Below are 16,743 nucleotides of genomic sequence, written 5' to 3'. Positions count from 1 at the left end.
ATGATATACCAAGTAAAACTGGAGACAAGCTCAAATATATTTAGTATAAAATGATAGAACTGGATGTAACCCTCTTATATGTTATATTTGCAACCTTTGTTCACATTTGCAACATTTATAATTCTTTATTGAGCATGATTGTGTTTTGGAAGTAAAAAAAAATATTTAAAATCACATTTTATGTTGGACTAAAGGACTAAAAAGACACAAAATGACAAAAAAGACACAAAATGACTAAGAAAAGACAAAAATACACAAAATGACTAAAAAAAAAGACACAAAAAGACAAAAAAACACACACAATCACAAGATTACATTTATGTTGGTTTTTCTTTGTTTCTTTTTGGTTAATAATGTTGATCCAGTAAGTCAGAATAAAAAAATAAATTATTAGGTCATCTATGAGGTTGTGCTGAAAAAAAAATATCAACATGGCATTTAAACATTTTTTAAGTGGTGTATCCAGACAGGATGAAAAGGATTAAAAAATGGACACAATAGCCCAAGACTCCACAGAGTTAAAAAAAAAAAAAGATGGAAACAAAACTTACATAAGGGGCTCTTTTAGTGTTTCTTTCATGCTGCATTTCATTTACCACAAATGACATTCCTGCAGTTTTTTAAAAAGAGTTTCTGAATTTTGAACACAGTTTCCCAGGCCTGAGTGGGAACATGCGGAATATAAAGAATCAAATTGAAACACAAGTTAGGCAGCCATCATTTCTTCTCTTTTATATTTGTCTAACTTTCATTATTGTAGCATTTAACATAGTTATAAGAACAAACTTATTTGAAAGGTCTGCATTGCATTACCATGCAACAAAACCGTGGGAGACATAAATAACAGTGGAAATTAAGACTCAAGTCTCTGCAAATTGACTTTAAAACCACAATCAAAACACTACAACATGCTGATAATATTCAGTGTAAATAATTTATTGTAAATGTACTAGTACAACATGCAAAATACTGGTGTGAACCTCCACAAAGGTCATTCAGCAGAACAGTTTCTGTACTGCTCTGCTTACAACAATAACCAATGATGGCAAAAACGGTGAAAGTGAAATGAAAACGATCATGATGGACTAAAATTCAGAACAGAGATAAAGTAAAAAATAAATGTTAGATAAATAAAAATAAAAGGTTGAACTTGAACAGTTACATAAATTAAGTACTGAAGCATAACAACAATAAACGTCTTAGTGTTACATCTATGTAACTATGAGACACATCATTAAAGGGATAGTTTGGACTTTTTTTAAGTGGGGTTGTATGAGATTCTTATCCATAAGTAGTGTGTTATCTGGAGTAGATGGCGGTCAGCATGCCCCCAGTTTAGAGATTCAGACAGGAGTGCAGATACAGAAGCTACTGCTGAGGATGGAGGCAGCAGCAAAATGTATTATAGCAACTGTAAAAAATAAATAAATAAAATAAAATATCAAATAAATATCTGTATGGAATATTTTCACCTTTTTACCTTGCTGTCAGCCCTGTTTAAGTTCATGCAGAGGGAAATAAAGCCATTCGATGCTCTAGTAGTCAAAGCCACCAGACTCCATAGACAAAAACAGATATTTAACCCCGTAGACCAGGGATGGGCAACTGGAGGCCCGGGGGCCGCATATGGCCCGCACCCTCACTTGAAGTGGCCCTCAGTACAACTACATGCATTTGAGTATGAAATCTTAAAAGTGCAGTGTCAAAATGCACAAAATTACTTCTTGCAATTAATTTTGGTCTGCTGTTTTTACACTGAAAAAAAAAAGAAATCACAGTAAGTGGTTATTTTTTATTTGCTTCAAACCTTTTGTATTCCTATTTATACTGTTAAACATGCATTTGAGCATGAAATATGTTAAGTTACTGCACTGTAAACATATTTAAAATTGCAGATTCATCATATCTGGTGAAGTGCACGGTCCTATATGTGGCCCTGTGGTAGTGTTGATGAAAAATTGTGGCCCCCTCCAGTATTTAAGTTGCCCATCCCTGCTGTAGAACATAGGAGTTGCTGCACTACACCTGCCTCAATCATTTACCTTGTTTGTGTTATTGTGTGACTTTGGTGAATCCAAACAAACTCTTGAAAACACAATAACACAAATAAACTAACTGGTCAAGGCAGTGGTAGACCATCAACTCCTGTGTTTTGCTAAGTAAAATAACATTTTTTGTCAATGGAGTCAGGTAGCTCTGATGAGAGCATAGAGCAGCGACACTTCATAACATGTCAACTTAAACTGGACTATATAATGGTATAGAAAAGTGGTGATAATATTCTGAGAAACTTTAACACACGCCAAAACATCCAAACTATCCCTTTTATTACTTTTGTCTTTCAGCCAAGTTTTCAAATAGCCACATAATGTATGAAACAGGCAAAGATTGGTAAACACTTTACCTGCTTCACAGAAGGAGTTAAAGTAGTTGACAACTATATTAATACGCACTGCGTTACAGTGTAGAAACAGTTTAACAAATTCTTACATAATGCTCATTAATACTAAATGGAACATAGGAGGGTAATTCTGCACTCAGGTAAGGCAAAGTAAAGAATACATGCATTTTCCCTCTGACTGGACCTGCATGGTTATTTGGTATAGCAACACCATCCCAAAAAATACAATATATATTACAATAAACTTCTGGGAAACACAGATAATTTCACTTTAAGAGCTCCAACTGTCATAGATGTATTATGAATCAATGATAATATGATTGGGACTACTGATTTTTGTGGTGACTTGTATCTCAAACAGCAGAGCCATTACAACCTGGACACAGTCAGAATGAAGGCCGAAACACACAACTACGACAGATTTCAGACCTGGTCCTACAAGGATGTGAATCACATGTATGTGTATGTGTGCTCTCTAACTCTTAAGCCACCTACATTTCCACATTTGACCAACCAACCAAAAGCTTTTTCTTCCACAACTTTAACGGACACATATGTCTGACACAGGTGAGAAATAAAGCGTCACGGATTGATTTTGAGGAAGCAACATTCTTCTATCCAGTCTCTCCCTTCTCTCTAATCAACCGTACTGATCTGATAAAGATAAAAATCTCTGTTACATTCCCAAACAGTTTCCCTTTTAACTTTGCAGTTAGCTTGGAGTGGTTGTTTTCCCCGTGGCCCTTTAGATCTCTTTTTTTCTGATCATGTGCTACAGTAGAAATGATGAAATCATTCATAATAAGATGCTAAACGACACTTCTGTCAACTGTAACAGCTCTTTTGAGTGTGGTTTCATGCAACAATTGGATGTTTGAAAGAACAATTGCATATCCACATTGGATTTGAAGAAAAGGCCTTTTCTGTAATTAAACAGTATGGACAAAAGGAGTGACAGAGGCAGGATATTGGTTGAAACTCAGATGTTATGAAAGGATCACCAGCCCCCAAGCTATGCTGTGAATTTATATTGTCTGATAAGTAACACCAGTGGTGGATACTGCGATTTATATATAAATAGAATAGAAAAACTGTGTGGGAGGTTTAATTTTTCAAATACTTAAACATATAAACAAATACAAATATAAGCATGATTAACATTTTAAAGGCACTTTTTTTGGTCACAACAGAAGAAATAAATAAAATGAAGTTACAAATCACTGTGTTCTGAACCGGAGGCACTGGAGCCGCTGGTGGCAGAATCTGAAGAGCTGCTGCATCGGACTTGGCTGCTTTTTTCTGGATGAAGGAAAGTTAAAGAAGCACCGTCACCAGTAAGATGCAACACATCCCGATGGAATTTCGATATCAAATAATTCAAGCGCTTCATACTTACTTTGAAATTTCTTGAACTTCCTGCGCAGACAAGCCCTGACGTACTGCTCCAGCTCACGCAGAGTGGACGGCTTCAGCGTCTCAAAGTCAATCTCGATCTCGTATGGGTTGGTGTCGCGCATTGACGGCTCTCGTGTCTGGATGATGCGCACCACGCGGCCCAGCTTAATGCCAGGTAACCGGTTAATGTCAAGGCTCAGCTGGTGCTTCTCTTCGTACGTCATCTGCAGACTTTCATCATCTGAATCCCAGTCTTTGCTTCTCTTCCACGGCTTTCTGAAATCCAACACAAAGCATTCAAAAGGTCTCTATATGAAAGTGACGTACTATGAAAAGAATAAAGTCCTTCAGTTGTGCTAAACATCCTACCTGGAGTTGGGATTTGAATTGTCTTTATGTTGCCTGCGTTCCGCTTTTTTATCCTTTTCCCTTTTCCTCTTTGGTTTAATCACAGGGACTTCAGAGAGTGCAGAGAGCTTAAGCTGGGCAGAGTGTCAACAGAAATTGTTTTTTTAGGGTGCCACAAAGTAGTGTTAGAACAATAAGTGCCAAAAAATAGAGCAGCAATAAGAAATCAAGCCAGAGGAGTTTCTGTGTGCTAACAAGTTGAAGGGAATGCTACATAAAGTGTAATGATAAAGACGAAAGAGAAACTGCTGAATACTAGACTGAGTCCAGCTCACTATGTGATCTCTATCAGTCAACAATATCCTCTCCTCTCCAAACAAGAGTGAGACAACAAAATAAAGACATGTCATCTGATAAACCGTATACAAGATCTGAGAGCCAGAAAATAAGACTACATGAGGATTTGTTGAGGTAGCAGTTCAAATTTCTGTGTGTTTATATACATTATTTAGACAGTTACATGTTGATGAATCATTTTTTTTCCCCCGATTGCTACTATATATATATAGGCCAAAACTGAAGTCATATTGTCATGATGGTTCACACAGTCAGAGTGAAGGAGAATTAATAGGGATTTAGCAAAAGACAACGGCAGCATTAATCGAATTCACTAGGTTACATAATTATGTGACAGTGGACATAGCCGACTTGAGTCTGCTGTGGCAAAACTATAGGCGTGTTTCCATCAGGTACTTTTCCCTGTAGTGAGCCGCTATGGGTATGGCTTGAGAGAGAGGATCCACCCAAGATCTTCACCGGTTAGCGGCTCAGGTAGCAGCTGAGAAAGTACCTGCCTTGGGTCGGTACTTTCTGAGCTGCTACTGACTAGTCGCTGATTGGATACAGTTGAAGCGGTGATTTCGTCCATGCGTGATTCATTTGCAGACTGGTGCAAACTGGACACTGAGGGGTTAGCAGCTCCTGCTCTGCTGACTGCAGCTGGGAGAGACTGCAGCGGGAGGACTGGGCCGCTTGTGAGTGCTTTGGGACTGTGCCTGCAACTCGTTAAGAAGAGTAGGAACGAGTCTCCAATAACACCAGAAAGTCACTAGATTTGTCACTAGTCGCTTTTTGTAAAAAGAGTGGCTAGAGGGGTGTGACTATTCGCTAAATATAGCGACAAAGTCGCTAAGTTGGCAACACTGGTTGTCGCTTCGGTGGTTAGCCACTACAAAAGTAGCTGTATGGGAACAGAGGCCGAGGGGAACTAACTAGTGGGCGGAGCCAAAACACGATTTCAAAAAAGTACTCAGTGGAAACACGCCTTATGTTCCATAGACTATTAAAATTGGTTCTAATACACCTCGCCATGTTCTTACTGCATTGTTTCATGCAGCGATATAAACATTAAGCCAGTGAAAAATATGACTTCATGACTAAAGTTTGACTACGTCAAGACCTGGTATATGGCTGATCACTATTAGTCAATGTGATTTTGCTATTTTGTGGCCAATGTGTTACAGGAATAGTTTAAGGTAGTGTCTATGATGTGAATATTTTGGATATTAGTAGTATGCTTTTGTCCCAGTAATACAAACAAATAATAATATGCTTAACGATATAATAAACCTCAGAGGAAAAATAGTGGTTTTAAACCACTTATGAAGCCAACTTGTTTGAAAACAGGTGCATGATTCGATTGCAGAAGAGGACAGGAGACAAGCAGCCCCGCCCCCCGAACAAAGTGTAATCAGTCAATCAGTCAGTGTAATCAAAAGTCAGTCAGCACATACACACCCATGTGTAGGCCAAATGGTTATCACATTAAGAATATTTGATCACCCTCACCCTCCTGTCCACTCATATTCATTGACATGGATCCCAATTAGTATAATTGAATGAATTTAATTGTTAAATGTATGCATGATTGGCATAACATGATCATTGTTGGTTTGTCGATGCCTCACTTTAAATGTTGCTGCTGCACAGATTGTGGGAAGCGGTTATCTCCTTTCCTTTTTGTAAAGGATGGTCCGATGGACGCTATGCTAAACGAGATAAGAAAGGATGAAGTAGAGCACCTTCCCTTAGCATTTAGAGAATTCAACCTTATCATGGCTGCCACTTTGATACTTCCAGGTCATTTCACTCAGTTAGGAACCTTCCTAAGCAAAGACTATTCAACCGCACACACGCACTATACTGGGTGCATCTGTCTAGTTTGGTGCCAGTTACATGTTGGCAGGTGAATAGGCAAACGTGAAGCTGCTAAATTTAGTGTGTGTGAATTTGTACAAAAAGCTATATCTGGAACTGAATTTTACCGCATACAGAAGGCTTTTACAGGTAATATGTAAACTATGCCAGTATTTGTAAGTAAAGGCAAACATTTAGATAATTAAAACAACAGGTCAATAAAAACCAGTAAAACATGGATGTTTGCTGAAAGGTTGCTGCACATCTGTCCAAAAAACATGTTCTGAAGAGGAGAAAATGATGTTAAGACCCACCTGTTCTGCACCCACCTGCTCCTGCAACTCAGCAAGTCTGGTGGCATGCTCCACTTTTACGTCTGAGTCGTTTAAGTTGGAGGAGCTGTTGGTGCTTATCCCACTAAAACCTGCAGCCGTTGCTGGTGGGAGCGGCTCCACCGGCTCATCTGGCATCTTTGCGAACCTCTGCTCAAACACACCCTAAAGCACAATGACAGAAGGAAAATCAGGTTAAATAGAAAACTGCGTCAAAGGACCAGTAAGTCTATTTAAAAATTTTAATTATTAAAATTGAGAATTTCAGAACACACCTGTAGTACTCTGGCCATAGCGACGACATCATGATGTGGAGGGTTGTATTTGTAGCAATTGGAAAAAATGAGCCTGACGTCTGCAGCGAAGCCTTGAGCATCCTGGTACTCTCCTCTATTCATCTTTCTCTGGAAATGTAAAAAGTCTAAGTTCTCAAGAGGACATACATGATGAATATGAGATGAACCACAGAGGAAATGCTTTTGTATACTGGTACATCTAAAAGAAAATAGAATATCATGAAAAAGTTCAATATTTTTTGTCAATCATTTCAGAAAGTGAAACTATGAAATTATATAGATTCATTACACATAGAGTGTAATATTTCAAGCCTGTTTTTCTTGTAATTTTGGTGATTCTGGCTTAGAGATAATGAACATACAAAACTCAGTGTCTCAAAAAATTAGAATATTGTGAAGAAGTTGAATATGCTGGTCCTGGGTCAGTGGTGGTTTGGGGCCATGTCCTCTGCTGGTGTTGGTCCACTGTGTTTTCTGAAGTCCACAGTCAACATAGCAGCCACCTAGCAGGACATTTTAGAGTCTTCATGCTTCCACAAGCTCTTTGGAGATGCTGATTTCATTTTCCAGCAGGACTTGGCACCTGCCCACACTGGTAAAGGTACCAAAAGCTGCTTCAATGACCATGGTGGTACTGGGCTGGACTGGCCAGCAAACTGGGCTGACCTCAACCCCATAGGAGTCTATGGGCTGTTGTCAAGAGGAAGGTGAGAGACACCAGATGACCTGAAGGCTGCTATAAAAGCAACATGGTGCTGTAGGCTGATCTCCTCCATGCCACCAAGTATTAATGCACTAATTCATGCAAAAGGAGCCCAACCAAGTATTGAGTGTATAGAACTAAATATACTTTTCAGAAGCCTGACATTTGTGTTTAAAATATCCTTTTTTTTATTGATCTTATGTAATATTCTAATTTTCTGAAACACTGAGTTTTGGGTTTTCATTATCTCTAAGCCAGAATCATGAAAATTACAAGAAATACAGGCTTGAAATATTTCACTGTATGTGTAATGAATCTATATAATATATGAGTTTCACTTTCTGAAATAATTGACCAAAGATATTGAACTTTTTCACGATATTCTAACTGTTTGAGATGTACCTGTGTGTAATATTCAATGTATACCTTAACCGTCCTGAGGTCCATGGGGTATTTGATGATGTTGTGGTAATCGTGTATCCCCAGAGCTTCGACATCGACCGGCTCGTAGAAAGGCCAGGCGTAGGCTTTGTGTTTCTTAGACAGCATTTCCACCAGGATATTGTTGCAGTACTTAAGCTGTTCGCTCAGTCTGCCTTGTTCACTTTCTTGTTGTGGCAACTCATTGTCTTCAAAGTCCTTCATAGAGGGATTGATTGCTCGGCCTGTGCGGTCACGTCTCCTCTTGCTTCCCGATAAATCACTCAAACTGGCCGTGGCTGCTGAGGAACAATCGGTAGTGCTGTCTAGCTTCCGCTGCATCACAATAGGGTAAATTTCTCCTCATTATCTGTGGTTTTAAAATAATATTATTGAGGCTTAGAGATATAAATGGTGGCTTACTTTTGTGGAGCTCCGTGGAGGGTGTTTGGGCGTTGAGGATGAGCCGGAGAGTGTGCAGCTGAGGCTTGGCTGAGATGTGGGCGTCAGACTTCCATTCTGTGCACCTGTATACATGTATTAAACATACAATAAATGAAAAGAGAAAACTTATTTTGAGAAATAAGTTTATGAGATTAAAGTGGCAAATCTACAAGAAAAAAAGTAGCAGATTTAAGAGATTTAAAGTGGCAAATCTGCGTGAAAAAAGTCACAGATTTACGAGAAAAAAGTGAAAAAGCAACTTTGCTTAAGTCACATACCTTTTTGACTAAAGCAAGATATGGTATCACTTTATTTTAAAGGTCTCTACATAAAAGTCACACAAGCCTGTCAGAAACATGACATGACAAGTATCATGAGCATTAATGTTACTTCAAAGTGTCATTAATGTTCATGACACCTCCCATGTCATGTTTATGACACGCTCATGTCAATCTTATGTAGACACCTTCAAAATAAAGTGTTACCATATCAAAGGCATGTTCAAAAAATTGCCTAAGTCACATTTTATTTTGACTTAGGCATAATAAATCTGCTTAAGTCACACACACTTGACATCGGCCATTATCTTAAAGGGGTAAAATCACATGATCTGATCAACTGAGGGTGTAGGAGATTTTACCATAGGTGGCCGGCGTCGTGAGGAGATGATTTAGGCCAAAAAACAATTTTGACAAAAAATGACTTAGGCGATTATTTGAACAGTGTGAAAGCATCTAGTGTTTGTGTTTCAACTAAATAGATGAGGTATCTTTCAGTTTTTTTCCCCTGTAAATTCTGAGAAAGCACACACAGACTTGTTTTTCTCAGTGGTACGGAATTTGGGCAAGTGTGCCCACCAACATGTCTTTTCAACATGATTAGAAAAACACGCGCAATTACCACATTAATAGCTGTATACATATCCAGTGTGCATTATTATTTAAGTGGAATGAGAAAAACACAATTAAGAAGAAACCCAATTTCAGGGGCTGCAAAATGTAAGCTCACTAGAGGACCCACAGGGAAGAAAGCACAGAGTCAGGGCACTGAGCTGTGTCATTTCAAACAAGAACTGCAAAAAAAAAAAGAAGAGAGGCAAAGGGTCACTGATGCAGCTAATCTCAGCTGCTGGCTGAACTGTCACAGACTTTAGGGGGACACTGATGTTCATGCAGGCTGAATATGAAGCTTTTATGCACACAATAAAGCTTCCCAAGTTAAACAGCCAGAATTAAATTCACCATGTTTTCCACACCTGGATAATTCCAAGTGCTAAATTGAGTCAAAACCTATTTTAAGGGTTATTTTGGTGAAACTTTTTCTTTTCCTATATTGAATACAGGCTCAGACAACATTGCAAATGAAACATCACAACTGAAGCAGAAAAGGAAATAGATTTATAACAAAACCAAATGCCTGCACTGATTGTTTATAGTTCACTTTCTTCTACTTCATTTGATCTAAGAGGCGATGGACCAGTTTGTTTTTTTGCTTTAATTTATCATTATGAAGTAAATGTTGATTGCACAGTGTAATAGCTTTGGAATAATGTCACCATCTGTATTTAGATTTGTTTGCTACAAGCCTGTCTTTCACTTTGCAATTATTTTATTTTAACAATTTGGACTTCAACGTTTCTTTTTGTAGGAACTACATGTCACAAATCATCCCATTGTCCCTGAACAACTGTTGGCACGTACAGCGGAGCATTTGGTTATACATATTTTCATATTAAGCCCATTCATCACCATCCAATTACAATAGACTGTGTCCAGGGTGCTCAGCATCCCATCAATGCATGCAAAACCTTCCTACATGTGACATGGCTGCCCCATGAGTATGCTGTGTGCAGTTCATTGCATTTAAATGACCTGATTGATAAAATTCAAATTCCCGCTACCTCTTATAACTGTAATATTGTGAAGTAGCCTGCAGCAGCGTAGCCTGTTCATACATGCAAGTTCATTACCTGGACTGCTACTTTTTCTGCTCTTCCCTTTGGCTGCATGAGGAAAAATCTCCTCTTCTTTCTGTGGCATCGCGGCGACTTTTTGCAAGAAAACCTTCTCCATGGCGAGGGCCATCAGCACTATGTCATCTGTAGGCTAGAGGACAAAGGGAAATCTATGAGCATTCAGTTCCTGTGAGGCTAACCAGCATGGTGCATTTCCAATCATGAAGCCCCTCACCTTGTTATATATGTAGCAGTTGGTGAACATGGTGTTGAAGTCTTGCATACATTCACTTGCACTCTCGTAGTAGTTGTTCTCTAGACGTTTCTTGATGGTTCCCAGGTCCATGGGTGATGTTATTATAGTGTGATAATCCTGATTAAGAAAAAGACGGTCAGATCAATGTTTTGATTTCGGTTCCACATTTTAAAAATAATTATTCTACTTTATTTTTGTTTATTTTGATAGTTTTGACTATAATTCATGCATTCATTCAAGGCATTAATTATGCTGAGATCCATGAACACAGCAACATTGTTTTCATGAAATCAGATGGAGCAAGACACCAAAAGCTTTCAGACGATCTGACAGACTTTTAACCATTTATTTATATCTTATTATATTTGTAACAACATTGGACGAGTTTGTTTCATCGTGGTGCCACTTTTTCTGCTGATTGGCTTCTTTGTGTGGTCCAATTTGTTTCCAACATAGGCCTGGGTGATATGGCCAAAACCTTCTCTTTCAATATAGGTTATTCCACATCTTTTTAATAATATATATCACAATATAGCATGTTTTCTGGAAATGTAATAAATAAATAGTCCATATGAAATAACCACGTGGTCATGGCTATTTCCGTATAATCCTGCATGAATCAGATACTGTATTTAACAAAAGTACTGAGTATACTCTTATTTAAGAAGATAAATAATATTTAAGTGAAATGATATGGACAAAAATACACATTTCTATCTAAACACTGACTATGTTTACATGCACGCAACTGAGTGGTAAAGTGTGATGTTAAAACAAAACTACAATCTTTCAAATTATATTTCCTCAAAATAACTGACATCAGATTTTCTGAGAAATGTATGAGTTGTGTTTCTTATTATCAATTTCAATTTTATTTCCTTACAAAGTGTTAGAGTGTTAAATAATCTGGCTAAAAATTTTGCTTATACAACCGGTCTGATCTTCTGATCATGAGTTCCTAACTCAATCTGGATTCATTCTTGCGATGTCACCATGTTTCCATATCTCAACTAGTCATGTTAGTGAGTACAGCGTTATAACAAGGCATACAATTAATAGCCAAAGTGTGAAGAAGTGTGATTCTTTCACAAGGTATCCCGGCCATGCAGATAGTTTCTGAGATCTGTGATGTGTCAGAGTGTGTCAGAGATTTTTACATCCAGCCCCAACAGAGATGAATGGAACTCAGCTCCAAATTCAACTATAATTCAACACCGACATCTCACTTCACAACAGTGTCTGGATTATTACTCTGGGTAATTCAACATTTTAATTGGGACTAATTAAGAGTTACAGCAGGGACTACTTAAGAAATAGTCCTTAATAAATGAGTTAATCAAATTAGTTAAATCCCATAATTAGAGCTCCTACTTAAAAGTATCAAGTCATTAAGTACTGACTAGCATGTAAATTTAAGACAAATTTTTTTGCTTCATAGATATGGATAGAAGTGGGTGTAATTCTATATTCTAGTGTCTCTAAAGCCACTGTGTTGTGTTGTTTAACCAGAGTGTGCAGGAAGATCAGCAGACAACCGAAACCAAGGGACAAAAAAAAACAAACAGTGGCGAACGAATCTTAGACGACAAAATCAATAGCCTCAATGAAGGGGAATGTTAGGATTTTGAAGCAGGTTACGTCAGTGGAAGAAAAGATGACAGCAGACTTTCCATCAAAGCAAACACATATGACATTTTAGACAGACGACAGTTACACAGGGTTCCTGTGTGACAAAATGTACTTAGTTCAGGTCTCCAAAGCGTATATGCCACTTTAATTTGATTGTCAATAACTTTATAAGCTGAAAAAAATTCTATTTTGTGGAAAATGTATAACTGCCTAAAACAGGCACTTGCAAAATCAGGGCAGGTGGCTGGCTACAATGGCGAGCATTCTGTCTACTTTTCCCTGCATTTTCTTTGAATACATAAATAAATAATACATTAAATCATTGTTATATATATATATATGACGGTAAGTGTTTTTTTTACATGAATTTTAAGGTTTTACTGTAGGAAAACAAAACATTATTATTATTATTATTATTGTATTTACATAGAATTCACTATAATTAACATTCAAGAACATGAAGCAATTGAATAATTGAAAAAAAGTAATAATAATAATAATTTACACATTTCAACATTAATTTATAGTTAATATTATGGTTAATATTTATAATTAAAGTAATTTACCTTTTTTTATGTTAAAACACATTATGTATAGAAAAAAAAGTTTAAAAAAAAAAAAATAATAGTGTCAACTATTTGTTGTGATGAATGGTGATTGAAAGCATCTTTTAAAGTCTGAAGAATACTAACAACATTTGTAAAGTACTCACTGGTAGTCCAAGTTTTACTGCATCAACAGGCTGGTGGAAAGGCCAGGAGAAATGGTGCCGCCAGAGGGATTTGATCACTACATTCTGCATGAATCGCAGCTGGTTGGTCCTTCGCCCTGGCCTGGTGGGGTTGGTCACCTCAGGAGGCGGGGGATTCACAAACTGTGGGGGGTCCGGGTCTGTGTCTGCCGACATGATGATGGCAGGTGAACACAAGGTCTGCTGGTTGCTGTTGTCTTTTCTTTAGCTTCCGTCCTTTAGCTCAGCAAAGGCTCTGAGGGAACGCCAGCTCATTTCATTCATAGTTTTCCTGCCAGACAATAAAAACAGAGTCAGGAGAGTGTGCTAGGTCAGAGATAATTTATTTGGTCCAGACATTAAAGATATATAAAGCAGGCAGCCTCTACTGACAGTGTAGCCTACTGCAACTATGGTTGATCTACTTTCAAATTTGAGTTGTGGGGATGGACTCTCAAAAACAAAAAGGTCACAGCAGTATGTAGAAGCCTGCTAACACAGTAAGTTTTGATTTGGAAAATGGGTATAGACAAAAACAACGGCTTCCATACCAGAAGTAACTGTCAGGAGTTGAATGTTATATTACATAAGCAATAAGTCTAAAATACATTTATGAACAACTAACATGAATAAATCTGTCTGATTTACGACACAGCTATTGTGGTGTGTATCAGAAATAGACAGGAATCTGAATATAGGGATCTGATAAAAGCCTTCAGTGACTGGAGTCACAAGAACTATCTCCTACTGAACACCTCAAAGAAAAGGAAATGATAATAGATTTCCGCGGGTTTTTCGTTTCCTGTGGGGTGGACATGGAGGTGGTGCCAAGTTCTAAGTATCTAGGTGTTTATCTGGATAATAAGTTGGACTGGTCCCTAAACACAGACGCTCTCTACAAAAAGGGGCAGAGCCGCCTCTTTTTCTTAAGGAAGCTCAGATCTCTGGACATCTGTAGTAAGATGCTGCAGATGTTTTATCACTCTGTGGTGGTAGTGTGTTGTTTTATGCTGCAGTCTGCTGGGGAGGCAGCATCACACACAGAGATGAAGGCGGTTGGACAGACTGGTCTAAAGAACTGGTTCTGTGGTTGGAGCCAGTTGGACACACTGGAGGAGGTGGTGGAGACAGCCACTGTCAAGATGTTAGAGGCCATCTTGAAATACCCAGATCATCCACTACACAAAACCTTTATGGACCAAAAAATCAGCAGTGGACGGCTCCTCTCTCTCTGTTGCAGGATGGAGAGATACAAAAAGATCCTTCTCTCCTACAGCCATCAGGCTGTCCCATTCTAACAGAGTTACCAGACAAACTGAATTTCCCCTCGGGGATAAATAAAGTAATTTTGATTTGTTTTTGATTGATTTTTCTCTGAATTTGCAGTTATGGTATAACATACTAAGTTTTGCGTCATGTGTTTCAACAGGATTGGTGCTGATTTACAATGATTTTCAACTGCTGGTGTTACACCATCATACTCCTCAACAGCTGGTAGGAGTCTATGATCATAGATAGATTACTTTATTCATCCCCGAAGGGAAATTCGGTCTATCATGGTCTATCTCATGCAACTGTACTTGACTGTTTAATTTTTTTCTTTTTCTTCAGTTTGCACAGTTGCACACTACTTTGCACACACTACTTTGCACTAAATGTATGCATGCATAGTTTATGTTTCTATTGTATTTTTGAACATGCTGCCTTTATAATCGCTTATGTTTTGTTATTTAATCTATTCTATACTTAGATTTTTTATTGTTTGGCATTCATTGTGGACAGCTATGAAAGAATTTCATTGTACAGGAAAACATGTTTCCTTCCTGTTCATCTGACAATAAACTTCTTTGAACTCTTTGAACTTAATAAAATACTGATTAGAAAATGTCTACTGGTATTAATCACAGATAATATTCAATCAATACAAATTATATTATTTGGAGGAAAACCAAATTGATTTTCACATATATTTCATTATGGCAAGTGTTGAACATAAATTATGTTCTTGTATAAATCTGCTACATCAAGTTTAAAGTTTAATAGCAGCTGTCACGTTACAAATAAACAGTCAGCATTACAAGTGTATCAAATGATAAAATACATATATTCACTCATGAATTTACTCTAGCTTTTGCTTATTTACAGTAACCATTTCTTTTTTATGTAATATTTTTCATATTCTTCATAAAAGGGGGAAGATTACAATAAGTGTGTCCGGTAGTAGAGTAACATGAAGTACAGAGCCTGAAGGAGAAAGTTTTCATGCTGCAACTTGCTAACCACAATTGTGGTATCCGTTATGGCTGATAAGGCGTCACGTGATCCTCCCCTAAGGGGTGATTTTTTGTGTAAAGTCTGAAAAGTTTGTTCCATTTAAGGCTGGGCAATATATCGCCCCTAAATGGGCACATACAACAAACCATCTGAAGTTTGTTGTATGTATGTCTTATGTATATGTCTGTTGCTTGCTAAGAGTCTTTGAGTGTCTAGAAAAGGGCTATATAAATTAAATGTATTATTAGTATAATATCAATATAAAAAATATATCAATATAATTCTAAATGTGATATGAAATTAGACCATATCGCATATATTGATATAGTCCATTTTTTTTCTTCCTTATATATATATATATATATATATATATGCTGCCCTTACTAGGGTTTTTCATATTTAGTTATTTTGTAATGTGCGTTATTCTTTTTTCTTATAAATATATTAATTTCAAAAAAGGTTGGCCTATTTAATTTCATAGGCTACTTTTATTTAAGATATTTTTTATTTAAATGTGCAATTTATGGAGATTTGATTTTTTTTTTTTTTTTTTAAAGGTACTCCTGTTGTTATACAGTATTTATGTTATATCGGGATATATATCGTATATCGATATTCAGCCGAAATACACTACTGGTCAAAAGTTTTAGAACACACCAACTTTTCCAGAATTTAATTGAAAATTATGCAGTTTAATGTCTCAGTGTACTCTGAAATGAATGCACATTTGCAACATTTAAAATTCTTTATTGAGCATGATAGTGTTTTGAAAGTAAAAAAAAGATTCAAAATCACATTTTATGTTGGACTAAAGGACTAAAAGAAGACACAAAATGACCAAAAAAAGACACCAAAAGACACAAAATGACACAAAATGACTTAAAAAAAGACACAAAATGACAAAAAATGACTTAGAAAGACATGAAAAGAATTCAAAAATGGACAAAATAGCCCAAGACTCCATAGAGTTAAGTTGTTAACCCATTTCTTGTTCCCTGAAAAAGGCCTACTTGTATAATTCTGAAATATACATTATTTTTCAGTTTTGGTTAAGCTTACCTTTTTTTATTTACCTCTGGCAGTTCACCACTTACCTTTGTACCCTTTCAAGCTGTTCATTTGACTTGAACTGCTTGAATTTCAATAAAAAAACTGGAAAAATTGGGGTGTTCTAAAACTTTTGACCGGTAGTGTATATCGGGGTATAACTTTTGGTCCATATTTCCCAGCCCTAGTTCCATTCGTTTATTGTTATTTTAAAGGACAAAGTTTGCAATAGTAGCTTTCCTTACCCAAGAACACAATTTGATTCTGGGGTGTTTCGTTGACACTTTGTACATAAAATGAGAAAAAGGAAATGGACAA

General features: G+C 37.1%; 1 protein-coding gene across 3 annotated transcripts; it reads right to left on the bottom strand.

Annotated features, from left to right (window-relative positions):
• Window positions 1-912: 912 nt before the first annotated feature.
• Window positions 913-13,670, bottom strand: LOC131992808 (bromodomain-containing protein 3-like). 3 transcript variants are annotated; one of them, XM_059358498.1, is made up of 11 exons: window positions 13,656-13,670; window positions 13,087-13,396; window positions 10,725-10,862; window positions 10,505-10,640; window positions 8,515-8,618; window positions 8,098-8,427; window positions 6,948-7,076; window positions 6,655-6,837; window positions 4,166-4,278; window positions 3,798-4,072; window positions 913-3,700 (listed from the first exon to the last, which is right to left on the bottom strand). In XM_059358498.1, exons 2-11 carry the CDS (start codon window positions 13,279-13,281, stop codon window positions 3,612-3,614), a joined length of 1,692 nt encoding a protein of 563 aa, XP_059214481.1. In that variant the 5' UTR covers window positions 13,282-13,396; window positions 13,656-13,670; the 3' UTR covers window positions 913-3,611. The 3 variants fall into 3 exon arrangements, with proteins under 3 accessions (XP_059214481.1, XP_059214483.1, XP_059214480.1); XM_059358500.1 differs by lacking the exon at window positions 13,656-13,670 and having other exon boundaries at window positions 6,670-6,837; window positions 13,087-13,621; XM_059358497.1 differs by lacking the exon at window positions 13,656-13,670 and having other exon boundaries at window positions 13,087-13,620.
• Window positions 13,671-16,743: the final 3,073 nt, after the last annotated feature.

The sequence above is a fragment of the Centropristis striata genome, chromosome 19, assembly GCF_030273125.1.
Source record: "Centropristis striata isolate RG_2023a ecotype Rhode Island chromosome 19, C.striata_1.0, whole genome shotgun sequence".
Taxonomy (NCBI): domain Eukaryota; kingdom Metazoa; phylum Chordata; class Actinopteri; order Perciformes; family Serranidae; genus Centropristis; species Centropristis striata.
This window is presented reverse-complemented; position numbering and strand designations above follow the sequence as displayed.